General features: G+C 38.7%; 1 protein-coding gene across 5 annotated transcripts in view; it reads right to left on the bottom strand.

The window, feature by feature from the left end:
* LOC136446753 (putative sodium-coupled neutral amino acid transporter 11) overlaps window positions 1-12554 on the bottom strand; it is a 43720-nt gene that overhangs the window by 8392 nt on the left and 22774 nt on the right. For all 5 annotated transcript variants that reach the window (XM_066445294.1, XM_066445295.1, XM_066445298.1 and 2 more), the window contains one exon: window positions 591-720. In XM_066445294.1, the coding sequence (XP_066301391.1) occupies window positions 591-720 (130 nt within the window). The remainder of the gene's footprint in view (window positions 1-590; window positions 721-12554) is intronic.

Raw genomic sequence — 12554 nt, 5'->3', positions numbered from 1 at the left:
AGAATTTCAGCTGCAGTTTGTATTCCAATAGAGCAGAGATGGCTGAACTCTAGCATGTGTATACACAATCTCTTGCTGGTGTGGATTAATTGTGTGTAGCATTAAGTAATGCTCCTATCTTGCTGGTGATATCTTAGGCCATGTTGATTTGATAACATAGATGACATCCACGTGCTCACCATTTTCTGTCCGTTTCCAAAAAAAAAGTTTTTGGCCATACTGTAAATAGTAAAAAGCAGCTGCAAAATAAAAAAAATAAGTGCTGTAAATTGCAAAAAAACTTATTTCGGAAAACGGATATTAATGTCATAGACTGCCGAAGTCATTTCCAAAGCCAAAGAAGAAGATGAAAGTCTGTTAGAAGAAAAATGAAGACTCTATTGTTTGGTGGACCATACATGATACATGTGTGTTTAGTTTTGATGTTCAACCTTCCTGACTGCATAGATTTCATAATGAAGGCAACTTTTTTTTCAAATTCTTTCTTTTATTCGCACGCTCGCATCAGTTTTGGGGTTCCCAGAGGATGTCATCCATATAATCAAATCAACATGGCCTTATGGCTTCTTCCATTAGAGGCCTGTACTGACCTATAATGCCTGAGCCGATGATGGAGTTGATGAAGTTGAAGGATGCCTGCGGGATGTTGCTCTGCTCTCTCTTCTGGTCCTCATCCTCAATCAGCTGTCCCATGTCACTCGGCACCGTGAACTCTCCAGACTACATAGAAAAAATGAGAACTTCAATGAATTTTCATCAATTTCTATAATCGCAATATAAACTACATTTATTTTTATATATTTTCATGTGAAAGTTAGTGCCTCTTTGTCCACCCAACATGAATGAACACGAACCTAAAAGCAGGAGATTAAAGGTTACCTCCTGTTACAGCTACACTTTAGAATGTATATTTGTTGTGAGAATGGGATATGGTTATGCTTGGAGAATGCCTTGTTTCAGTCTACCAATACCTGATCTGATCTGAGTAAGTGTTATAAAATCACACCGAACTTGTAATTCTACCAGCCAAAGCTTTAGCTGATACCCCACTAATTCTCTTCTTCTAACCACAGGTTATGTATAGTTTACCTCATAAGGTTGCAAGTCTTGCAATTCATGCAGAGCCAAAAAAAGAGTGAAAAGGCCATAACTGTGCTGATGGCAATAACACAACCACAACCAAACTTTCAGAACCCCGGACAAATATTTTCTTCCTACAGTCATAAGTATCATATCTAAAATGTTGCACTGGTCACTTTGATTTGAGTGGCATAAGAAGCATCATATGACTGCATTGAACATATTCTTAACCACTCATTTTTCTTACTTCACTAAAGTGCATCTTTTGACAATTTCAAAGCTCGAAATCATACTGGACATACATGTATCACAACTTTGAAGAATTTGCACCTGAAGTAATATCAAAGGCTACTGTAGGCTGATAAATTTTGTATGAGATATGCTCATACAATACATTCCAACATGGATGGGTGGAAAATTCTACGCTCCCGGCCATATCATCACTTCTCAAGGAATAAGCCTTGTATCACATCTCACATCCATGTTACCTCCCTCGGGATTGGCTGGCTTAAGCCGAGGCTATCCCAGGAAAATTACCTCATCCATTCAGCAGTGCTGTCTCCTAGGATACGGCTGATAACATAGCCATTTACACTGTTTGGACATGACTATAAACCTGGCGGAGCACTCCATTGTTCAAGGACCATGGCCATGACCTTGATAATGTGGTGAAGGTTGTTTCAAGTTTATACAAAAAACTAATGGTCGGCTCCATTGCCACCACTCTGGCATTTGTGAGCAATACTTTCACACTACTGTAAGAGATATAAAGAGTTCTGCAACATAGCCAGTGAACCGGCATAGTTGCTGTACACATGTATATGCAATGCATATGAGGCTGCACAAACTTCAAGAAAAAAATAACACTACCTGGAACAAGTAAAGAAATATTCAATATACTTCTATCATGTCCTGACTCTGTAGCTGTCTACCTTGGCCAATTCATATACAATCATATGCAAAAGAGAAGCCGTGCCATAATGTGAAATATATCATTCCATTATCTTATGTATCGAGTGATGATGTTAGATTAGTTATTTAGTACACTAGTATAAATAGTCCGTAGTTGTTGTTATTCCATGTTATTTGCCATAACAATTCCCTGGCCTCTGATGACTTTGTACATGAGTTGTGTTTACCTTAGGAGACCCTCCATATCACTCTATGCCTACCTGGGGAGTTTATTTGGAAGGTGACTTTCACACTTTCACACATCAATTATGTCGGACTTGCTCTGCTGGTAAAATCAAATTTACCCTGTATGTAATATTATTGGTTTCCACTAAGAACTAGTTTCATGCTGTTAAGCTTGTTATTGAAGAGCAAGAGAGAGCGCGATGCCTGGATGATGATAAGCCACAGAAATCTGGCTTGAAATCTACAACCATACAGAGTTGCCAGATATGTTTGCAAATGTACGTGTTATATTTGGTGCCTGTGCGTAAAGCATACGTCACGTCAGAATGAATGAATGAGGACTGGGACTCTAGATGTACTTTATTCTTAGCCTCCATTATTCTGAATAAGTCATTTACATTTCAAAGACTGACATTGCCCAAATGTACTGCTGAATTTGGTACCAGGGGCTAGAAAAAAGAACAAAATATAGTCTGGCATATTATACACTTAGGTTATGATTAGAAGACTGTTGCTAGTCATGTCTGACTTTGTAAATATTTAGAAGCAGTCTGCCTTTTAGATCTGTACAGAGAAATGTTCCATACACCGTACTGGAAACTTTCCGAGTCTAAACTGATGTTACTCCGTAGTACACATACTACTTGATTATAGAATTTGCCACATCAACAGTCACTTCATCCACCCCTTTACACATAAAACTTGTGAAAGAAGAAAAAAAATATTCTCTTTGATATATACTTCAAAAGTCTCAGCACATACACATTAGCCATGGTAGCCATGAAACCCACCTGTCAAGTCCTGATTGATTTTTTTTATCTGTTATTTACTGCAGAAAACTCATCTTAACCCTGAAATTACTGGTATCACATGGGAAAATTATATCCTATACCATAAAAGTAACATCCGATTTCAGGATATAATCTATAAGGTTGGAAGCAGGACGAGCTATCATAGTGTACTTAATGTCCTTACTTCGACCCACATCAAGGATAAGGACATTATTACGGTAGTAGGAAGGGGTCGTAAAGATTAGGTATTAGTACCTTATCTACCCTTCCAGTGGTATTAAGGTCGAGTAAGATAAGGAACATAAGAAACTGAACGATTTGGGCTATTCATCAAAATCTCATACTAGAATGCACTTCTCCCTGATTTTGACACAGTTTCTATTTGATTGATTGTCTAAATTTTGAGTTTACTTTGACAACCTCAAAGTCACTTTTGATGAAACTAATTAAACACGTCTGCACCCAAACCACAGAGATAATCTGACAACTTGATTTATTGCAAAGATTGTGAAAGGTGACTGCATCTGTCCCCAACCAATACTTAAATGTTTGAAGATTTACAGTCTGATTACTTGTCCTCCACCAAAAAAATCTCATTTGGATCTTGTTGTCTGTTCTTTTGATTTCCCTGGACAGTTAGGTCTCTTCTCAATTAGTTTGCAGTCAAAAGTCATCCACCGACGGGGCATTTGTGGGCCACCAAACTTTTCTTGAAATCCTGAGCAAAGAACAACAGGTACATTCAGACCCTTGTAGTGCCTAGTGGCACATAGGGTAGTAACAGGGTACAGTTTTTCAGGAGGGGTTGCTAGGCCATCCCCTTTAACATGTTCGAGTCCCCTCCTTGAACAGGGGACCCCCATTTTACGTCCCTTCCAAAAGAAGGGTGCTGCGACGAACCAAGATGCCCTTAACTAGATTGAACTGGGGTCTCCAGTTGCAAACTAATTGGAACCAGGAGCTCAAATGTGAGGCTGCTACCAGTTGAGATACAGAGACTCTCTGTAGGGCTAAAAATCCTTTTTCTGCATACCTGCACATGTACGGGTGACAGTGACATTCACAATTACCAGCAACAATCACTTTCTTAATTTCCTTCATGCCCATCAAAAACTACGTTTTAAGGTGTTCTTGGCACCATCTTAAATCTGTGAAAGGTGTGTTGGGAACCCAATTCATTAACCAACGCAGGGTGCATGTTAACCTGCCCAAACCTACATACCTAGGTGGCATTTTGAGCCCACCTACATATGTTATCCTAGATCTAGCCACTTCAGCAATCAATCTCTTACATTGATGATTTGATAATTGTCTCATCATAATGTGAATGCACTATTTGATACCAATAGATTCCCTTTACAAATGTGTTGCCCTACAGCCACAAGATTACATCTAATGGTATAAAATCTGACCTGGGGCCAAACTGAAACAACCACAACTGCACACAGTCGGGTGAGAAAGCTAATCTCTTCTTAAGGCTTGTAACACATTAGCTACTGATAAAATTCTACACCAACTCTCAGCACCACTCAGTATACTTCATCAATTATGGAGGAGGCTCTGTCTGCAAAATGTTTACGTAGGACCCAAAATCAATGTCATGGGCCAAATTAGAAAGTCAGAGTGTACAATCTCCTGCAGTCTAATCTATGAAGGTTGTCTGGTATTGATAATGTGTACTCTTCCATAAACTTCCATATCTCAATCACAACACATCAGACAATGATTGATTTGTTTTACAAGAGACTGTACTATTGAATAGATTTAGAATTGTTGAATATTAACTGACAGATCTAGAATCTGACAGCAAAATAGTTTCATTTTTCCAATGGTCACAGTTGAAAAAGTTTTTCTTCAAACAGAAAAATGCTGCAATAAGATCGACATTCTGATCTGTCAGCACATTGATATGACTATGCTCCACTCCCACATGGATAACGGAGGGCGTTATCTGTTTCCAATTTGTCATTTTTATGAACTCGCTATCCCACCAGAGCCCATCAGAATTTTCCCCAAGCCAAAAGCTGATTACAACTTCCCCACAGCATATATAAATCAATGCCACACAATAGGCCTGGGGAAAAGGTATGAAAATTTAAAGAAGCAAATATGAGCTCCATATGTAATATCCTTCAATTTTCCTGAAACACATAAGAATGATTTCATCTTCGAATTCCATGGTACATTTGTATGCACATACAGCATAAATGATTTGGAAAAAAACACTTTTCAAAAGGCCTTTTCTTAACGAAAATTACAATGCAAACCAAGGCTTTAATTATAGTTAGGAAAGAAACTGAAACAACATTTCAACATGGAAAATGCTAAAAAAGGGATTGGGGAAGTTTTTTGAAAAGGATTTTTGTCTTTTTCCTCTTCAATGTTAATAAGACTTGTCCTAGAATCAAGATGACTGTCCAGTACAGAACTGGTAGCCTACTCAGCAGGATCAACCCAATCTTGCCTGCTGATTCCATTCTTGTAGTTGAAGACATGTTCTGAAATCCCTATGTTCCAAGGCTACAATGTTCTGACCCCCCCTAATGACACCCACATTTGGGGTTGGGGTAGTAGGTGTTGGAGCTTGGAACATAGGGGTGTTGGAACATAGGGGTGTTGGAACATAGGGGTGTCAGAACATAAGGGTTTCGGAACATAGGGGTGTCGGAACATAGGGGTGTCGGAACATAGGCGTGTTGGAACAGAGGGGTGTCAGAACATAAGGGTGTTGGAACATAGGAGTTTAACTATAATTGTAGTTTTTTTCTTGCCTTTTGCTACCAAAAGGTACAATAAAAGTCTTCAGTGTCAAACATCTACTAACATAATTCCACCACCCTAAAATGATACGTCCAAACAGATCTCCAACCCAACGTCCCCCGTATAATGCATGTGCACTCCTGTGTATAAAGATTGAGCATACCCGGGGCGTGCTGCACTAGAGATCTGTCAAAAACACTGTTTGTTACCCGGCAAACTAATGTTAATGGAAGTTAGTTTGATTAGGTACAGGTTCATCATGTAGGGCCTACATGTATACTATTATCAAATCTCTCCATCCTAAAATGGAGTGGTGAAGTCGCCGAGATTCGATAATACTGCCTTTCCCTAGGACACAACATCTAGACAGGAATGCCTGGAATGAAACCCGTGACCTCTTGATCTCATGTCCACTAGCATAGCCACTCTACAGCTATGCGATGCCACAAAAAAAGGCTACCTTTATCTTTACCACCCAAAACAACTTTTAAAGATGCTAGGCTACACTGACGGAGAGTACAACAGGCAAACACACAAGCATAGGATAGGTAAGGTAAAGTAAGGACAGGCCAATTGAGATGCGTTTTTTTTACCCAAAGGCAGATAGTAAAGCAAGCAATAACCTCACAGTAAGTGATTTCACTCTGATAACAGTAAGAGCGACTGACTCAACCATGACCTTGGATCTCCTTTCCCCCACAGAGTATGAGTTTAAATGGAATTGCGGGAAGTTTGTTCTCCGCTAGGTTCCTAACCGATGACCCCTTCACCCGCAGATTGATGTTAGCACTCGCTTTAGAGACAAAGTTCCTCTCACAAAACTGTCGAGGGAACGTTATCAGGATTTCCTCCATGTCTACTAAACTTCCTGAAGCACAATGTCGTCAAGAAGTAACGACTGTTGTGACACACTTTGGGAGGCCTCAAGACGATGAAGCCTTCAGCTTTTAATCTTCTGAATAGGAAGGATGGCTGCGGCTATGATGTTAGACCAGCTTTGGAAATCTTCCAACGATAACACTTCCCAATATATTTCTGCATCCCACAACCTTTGGGTCATACTTGATTCAATCAGCAACATCCGTCACTGCCCAGTGAACAGCTACAATCTAGTACGCTTCATGCAATTTTCAAGGGTTTTACCTCGGAGGTTGCTGGTTTCACCTTCAACTTTACACTTTGGGGGATGTGATGCATCGATACATGTGATCTTGAAAGTCCTTTTGATTTTTTTTTTTCACAGAGCTATCAAATGGACAAGAGATGGAGTCAGATTGATGACATCATAGCCGGCTGTGGAAATACTATCACCCAGCATCTACACTCTCCGGGACTAGCCCTGCAACTTACACATTGGACTGTAAAGCCACATAGAGTGCAGCAATATGGTCTCCTACTGTAACACGGGACTACATATTGAGATGACTAGCACTTTAATTGGATCGGTACACCATTGTTATATGGTAGCAGAAGGGAGAAAAGAAGAGAAAACAACTAGCTAGATTGCTTAAATTGGTTCCATGTTATGTGACATTTATGTCCCACTCCCATATCCTTAAATATGCGAGCAAGTCTGGCAATGCAATAAAATGGAGTAGTTTTTGCTTTATTGTCTACGTCATCCATCAGTAATATACCTGTAAGAACATTACAAGAGGCCATTTATCATTGGCAAACATTAAAATGCACAGCCACACCCTCAACGGCAGGCAGTGAAGCAACCACACAAACTCAGCAGAAACGTTGGGTGATTCACGTCAAACTCCCACAAAGAGCAAAGGTTACACAACTCCCATGAATTACTTCCTGATGAAGACTTTTTGTTCAGGATTAGAAACTGATAGTAAATGTCACAAGGACAACTGAAAGATCATTTTTCTGTCTGTTTTGCAAAGCATCCAGAAAGTCTTCTTCAGCACTAAATTGTATATTTAGAAGATGAACCTCAGAACATGACGTCTTGCAATTTTTTTTTCTTTTGTCTTCTATTTTGTGCCTGTAAACATACATTCCCTTTTTATACCAGGGTGCAGCCAGTGGCCCATAACTCTTTCCAATAAATGAATGAGTCAGTAAGGCTGAAGTTGAAGGAAAGCAAGGAAGTTTGGCATATTGTCAAATAGACCAAGCAGTATCCATGGCAAGTAGCTGCATGCAATCAAACTTTATGCAACAAATCTAATGGCAATCCAACTTTATTGATCTACTTTTAGGAAAAGGTCATCATGTCAATTAAAAAGTATCAACCAGGTTGCACTGTGTGAAAACTATACTTTTATTGCTCTCATGTACGTGCCAAGTTTACCCCAACTCAATCTTTCTAGACCTTATCAATACCAGACAATCAGAACAAGGGCAATTTGCTCACAGCAAATTGAAATCTTTGTTATATGAATCAGGTCAAGTTAGAGCTAAATTGGTATTGTTTTTGAATTTCTATAACTGCCTTTCGTTTTTGAATTCTGACACACTTAACTATTCACACACACAGACACACACACACACACACACACACACACACACACACACAGTCACACACACATACACACACACACTCACACACACACATGCACACACACACACACACACACACACACACACACACACACATACACTAATTTTCACTTCTTTACTGACCCCTACAAACTTCTAGAATGAAACAACCCAAAATGATTTTGTCTTGACCCATTACATTCCATGCCCATAAATGATAACTGCCCAATCCAGACAGTAAATTGGATGGCCTGCTACATACTGCAACGTTACAGCTCATTAAATCCACAACAATGACATTTGTAATCCACTGAGCCTCCACCTCATCAGTGTAGCAGGAATTTCCGAGAGCAATTTTCCTTTCATTTCTGTAACAAAATTGCTACCAGGTTGTAACAGCCTTCTTCTGTTACGTTTCTAGGTAGATATGAAGGAATTGTTTGTGATCAATTGAATTGTACAATTATGTTCAGCACTAGAAAACTGGGTCTTGGTAGTGTAACGCTACATGTGACTAAGCATAGCGTAGGATGATACAGGGCTGTGTTTATGAATATGTTGTATTAAGCCTTTACGTATTGAGCTGTCAATGATACATTCTGTTACTGTCACGAGGCTGCTCCTGTTTTCTAATAACAATATCAGGATCATATATCTCAGATAGTAAAAATCTCTCATGAATACAGATTCTGTAGTTAGTTCTGCTGCTTGCGTGATTTTTCCTGTGATTTGTTGGCATGAAAGTTGAAATAAATGCACTATGAAAGTGGGAATAGGGGGCTTTAAAGCTGCAAGGGATTACATAAATCCCATGTTGTATACTTTCACTAGGCTCTTTTGAATTATGAATGACATATGAAGTTCTTATTCCTATTGTTATTTTGACTCAATAGACAACATGTATGGATCTTCCATTTGAAATACTATTGTCTTGAGTACTGTGAACTGAGCTAGGACAAGAAGTTTAATCTAATCTGAGTACCTCTCATGCCCTTTATTACATCAACACACTGTAAGCTATTCAGCTAATGTAGCGGAGTAATCAGCAGATTGGATAAAGGTCCTTACTTGACAATGCTGTCCTAGTAGGGCCAACCAACTGCATTGACCCACATATATGTAATGTTATTTCAAGGGGGAAGTGCATCTTAGGTAAATTGAAACATCAGAAACATAATATGCACAACATGAAGTACCTACGTCTAGGGAGATCTATATTGCTGACGGTTTTCTGGATAATTAGGCTCATAGGTGGAATTTGATGTACATGAAATATTGTGGGATCAATTACAGATGTTCATTTTCTTATCCCCACAGTGGCAGAAAAAGGCTACATAAAATTATAAGTTCTATTCAATAGCATAGAAAACCAACCAACATATAGATTTCTTTACACTGTTTCATCATAATCTCCAAGCAGAATGTAGGGGCTGACTGGAGCTTATCTGGCTGACTGGACCTTCTCTGGCTAGCATATACGATTTTAGCGCCCCGTGTAGATCTGCTTGGAGATTAGTTTCATCATGCTTGTATTTCATTCTTCCTTCCTTTGCATAAATCCTATCAATCTGCTTTTAACTTTGATCAGCCTGGGAACATATGAACAATATAGCCTCCAAGATCCAACTGATAATGTGAGCTGTGCATGCATAACAGGAAAGTGCTAAAAGCCCCGTGGGCTACCCATCAGATCCTGCAGGCAGATTAGGAGATTGGTGTGAAATGAGGGTTTATATCCGATATGGAACATTTGCTAATGCATTTGTCACTATGAGCATTACTAAGAATGCAGAAATGTGCACGGTGGTTTTATGTTTTTTATATTTTTGCCCAATACAGTAGCAATACGTGACTAGCGCTGCCGCGACCCAAAAACCACCGCAAACACTCCATTTTTGCCTTGCAAAATAAAAACCATGCGAACTTAAATGCATTAACAGTATACTGTCTTAGGTATATGTTGGTGAGGAGCATACATGTTCAAGCTTTAACAGTTCTGAGAGGTCCTGTGAGCGTGAATCTAAGCTTCTAAAGCTGTAACCTGAGGTTCAGGGTTCAAGTCCCAGTTTAGCAATTGATGAACTGTTAACCGAAAAGATTGCATGGAAAACTTTTCTCCTCACAATTCTTCTCATTCTGTGTATCACTGTTCATGTCTGAAAAGCACTCAAGAACACATCTGTTCCATTATACTCTCACAGGATTACCTCCACCCACTCTGTAAGCACTTCTGTCCAAACATTTGGGCTGTTGCCACCTCTCATTTCCTGTGCAAATATCACCATATTGAACCTGTTCACCATCTAGGTTTGCGTAACCTTTCTAACATGTCTTCATATGATTCCCTACAAATTGTGTAAAGAAAGAGTTTGGGTTGATATTGATTTCTGAAAGGTCTCTGATTGTAAAATCCTGCAATAATCTGTACAAATTGTCAAGACATTTGCCTTTCTTACTAAAGAAACCTAGCAACAAAATGAGTATTTTGACACTGTTTGAAATGCTACCTGAAAGGGGGCAGAGGAAAAGTGTGATACAACAAACTGCCTACACATCAATTTTTCAAAACTATTTGCAATAAGATTCTGCTATGGCAAAAATTGATTTTGGATATCTCAAGGTGTTACAAAAGCATCTTTCATCACATCGTAATATCTTTCTTTAAGCCATAACTTATTCATGGTCCAACACAAATCACCATCCTGTCATCAGATATACATCATTTATTCAGCTCAAGCAGAATAACCATAAAAGCAACCATATACATCATTTCTTCAACAAGAAATATTGATAATCTTGTCAAGTACCATGGTTAGATAATATCTTTCACCAAAGTTTTGATTTTTACAATATCTGTATTTTCAGCACCAAGGACAGACATTTCAGCTGCATGTAAATGTGCGAGGTGATGAAGCCGTGAGGGGATATTGACACCCCCTTGTGCTCATTAATGTGCTTGGTTTCTCTGAGATGTAATAAAGGGAAGACTTGCATTAATTCAACCAGATGGTGCGTGGTACTTTATGACATGCTCTAATGTAGAGCTAAGCCCAAAGGCACTCCCTGCATTAGGGTAGCACTACTGTAAAACCATGGGGCACACTGACTGTAATCAAACAGATCCTTACGTTCTCCTGTGTTTTTTCTTTGCTAAAAGCTATGTTTATTTGAAGAATAGTCATAAACTATTCCTATAAACACCCTACTTTTCAAACATTCCCCTTTAACAGTTTACCTGTGCTATCTATATAAGCTGTTTGCCTCATAGGAACATTTAACCTTTGGTGAGAAAATATGAAGAATACCAGTTCCCACACAAATCCTTTATAACAGCTGACATTTCAGTACCAGGGAATACCTCATTTCAAAATATGATTTGCATACCCATGAATAGCTTCAGAATATATACTGCCTATAAGAGCATGGTAAAAGGTTAAGAGCAAAATGAGTTATTGGTATACTGGTCACTGCATTATTGGAAAATTTTGTATGATATACCTATGTTTCACCAAGTCTATTACTGTACATTCATCATGTCAGAAATTGAGGTCCCTCATAAATGAAGACTTATAAACATATAAATTCACATAATTTGATTCCTAGATGTACGAGTATGTCACCATATAACTACTTGTGTGTGATACATAATTGTTAGGTGCTAACTCACTGCATAAGAAAAGATGACACATGGCTGATCATGATGTACAGAGGTACTCTTTTATCTCTTTATATCATTTTCCTAGCTCAAGTGCTGCTCTTATGAGAAGGAAAGTGGCATATTTTGCAATGAGAAAGATAAAGGAGATTTAGGTCAATGAATGCTTCAGGCTATGTATGACAACTTCAACACAGAATATTATCTTGCTGATATCAGCAAATTACACAGAGGACTACTTTCCTATCTTAACTACAGACAATGTGTTACATTTACAACACAGGCCTGTTGAGTTATATTTTTGTATCAAGACATGGCTGTTGAATGGAAAGTGAGGAAAGAAACAGTTGGAGAAAAAAATACATTTTACTGTCCTGTATTTTGTGCAAATATATGTGATGACTCTACTGAAGTTAACATTATGCTTGCTGTCAAAATCAAGCCTTAGAATATAGCTTCTTTGGAATTTTCAGATCCTGGGTATCTAAATCTGCTCTTGAGACTACCAAGTAAAAAAAATTCAAACCCAGATGCTTCCATCCATAACACTCATTTACCTCTATCAGACCTCTACTCAATCAAACACAGGGCTTCTGACAGAGACAATGCATTACAGGACCACATGGAAGGTCACAAAC

This window comes from Branchiostoma lanceolatum, chromosome 13 (assembly GCF_035083965.1).
Source record: "Branchiostoma lanceolatum isolate klBraLanc5 chromosome 13, klBraLanc5.hap2, whole genome shotgun sequence".
In the NCBI taxonomy this organism is placed as follows: Eukaryota; Metazoa; Chordata; class Leptocardii; order Amphioxiformes; family Branchiostomatidae; genus Branchiostoma; species Branchiostoma lanceolatum.
This window is presented reverse-complemented; position numbering and strand designations above follow the sequence as displayed.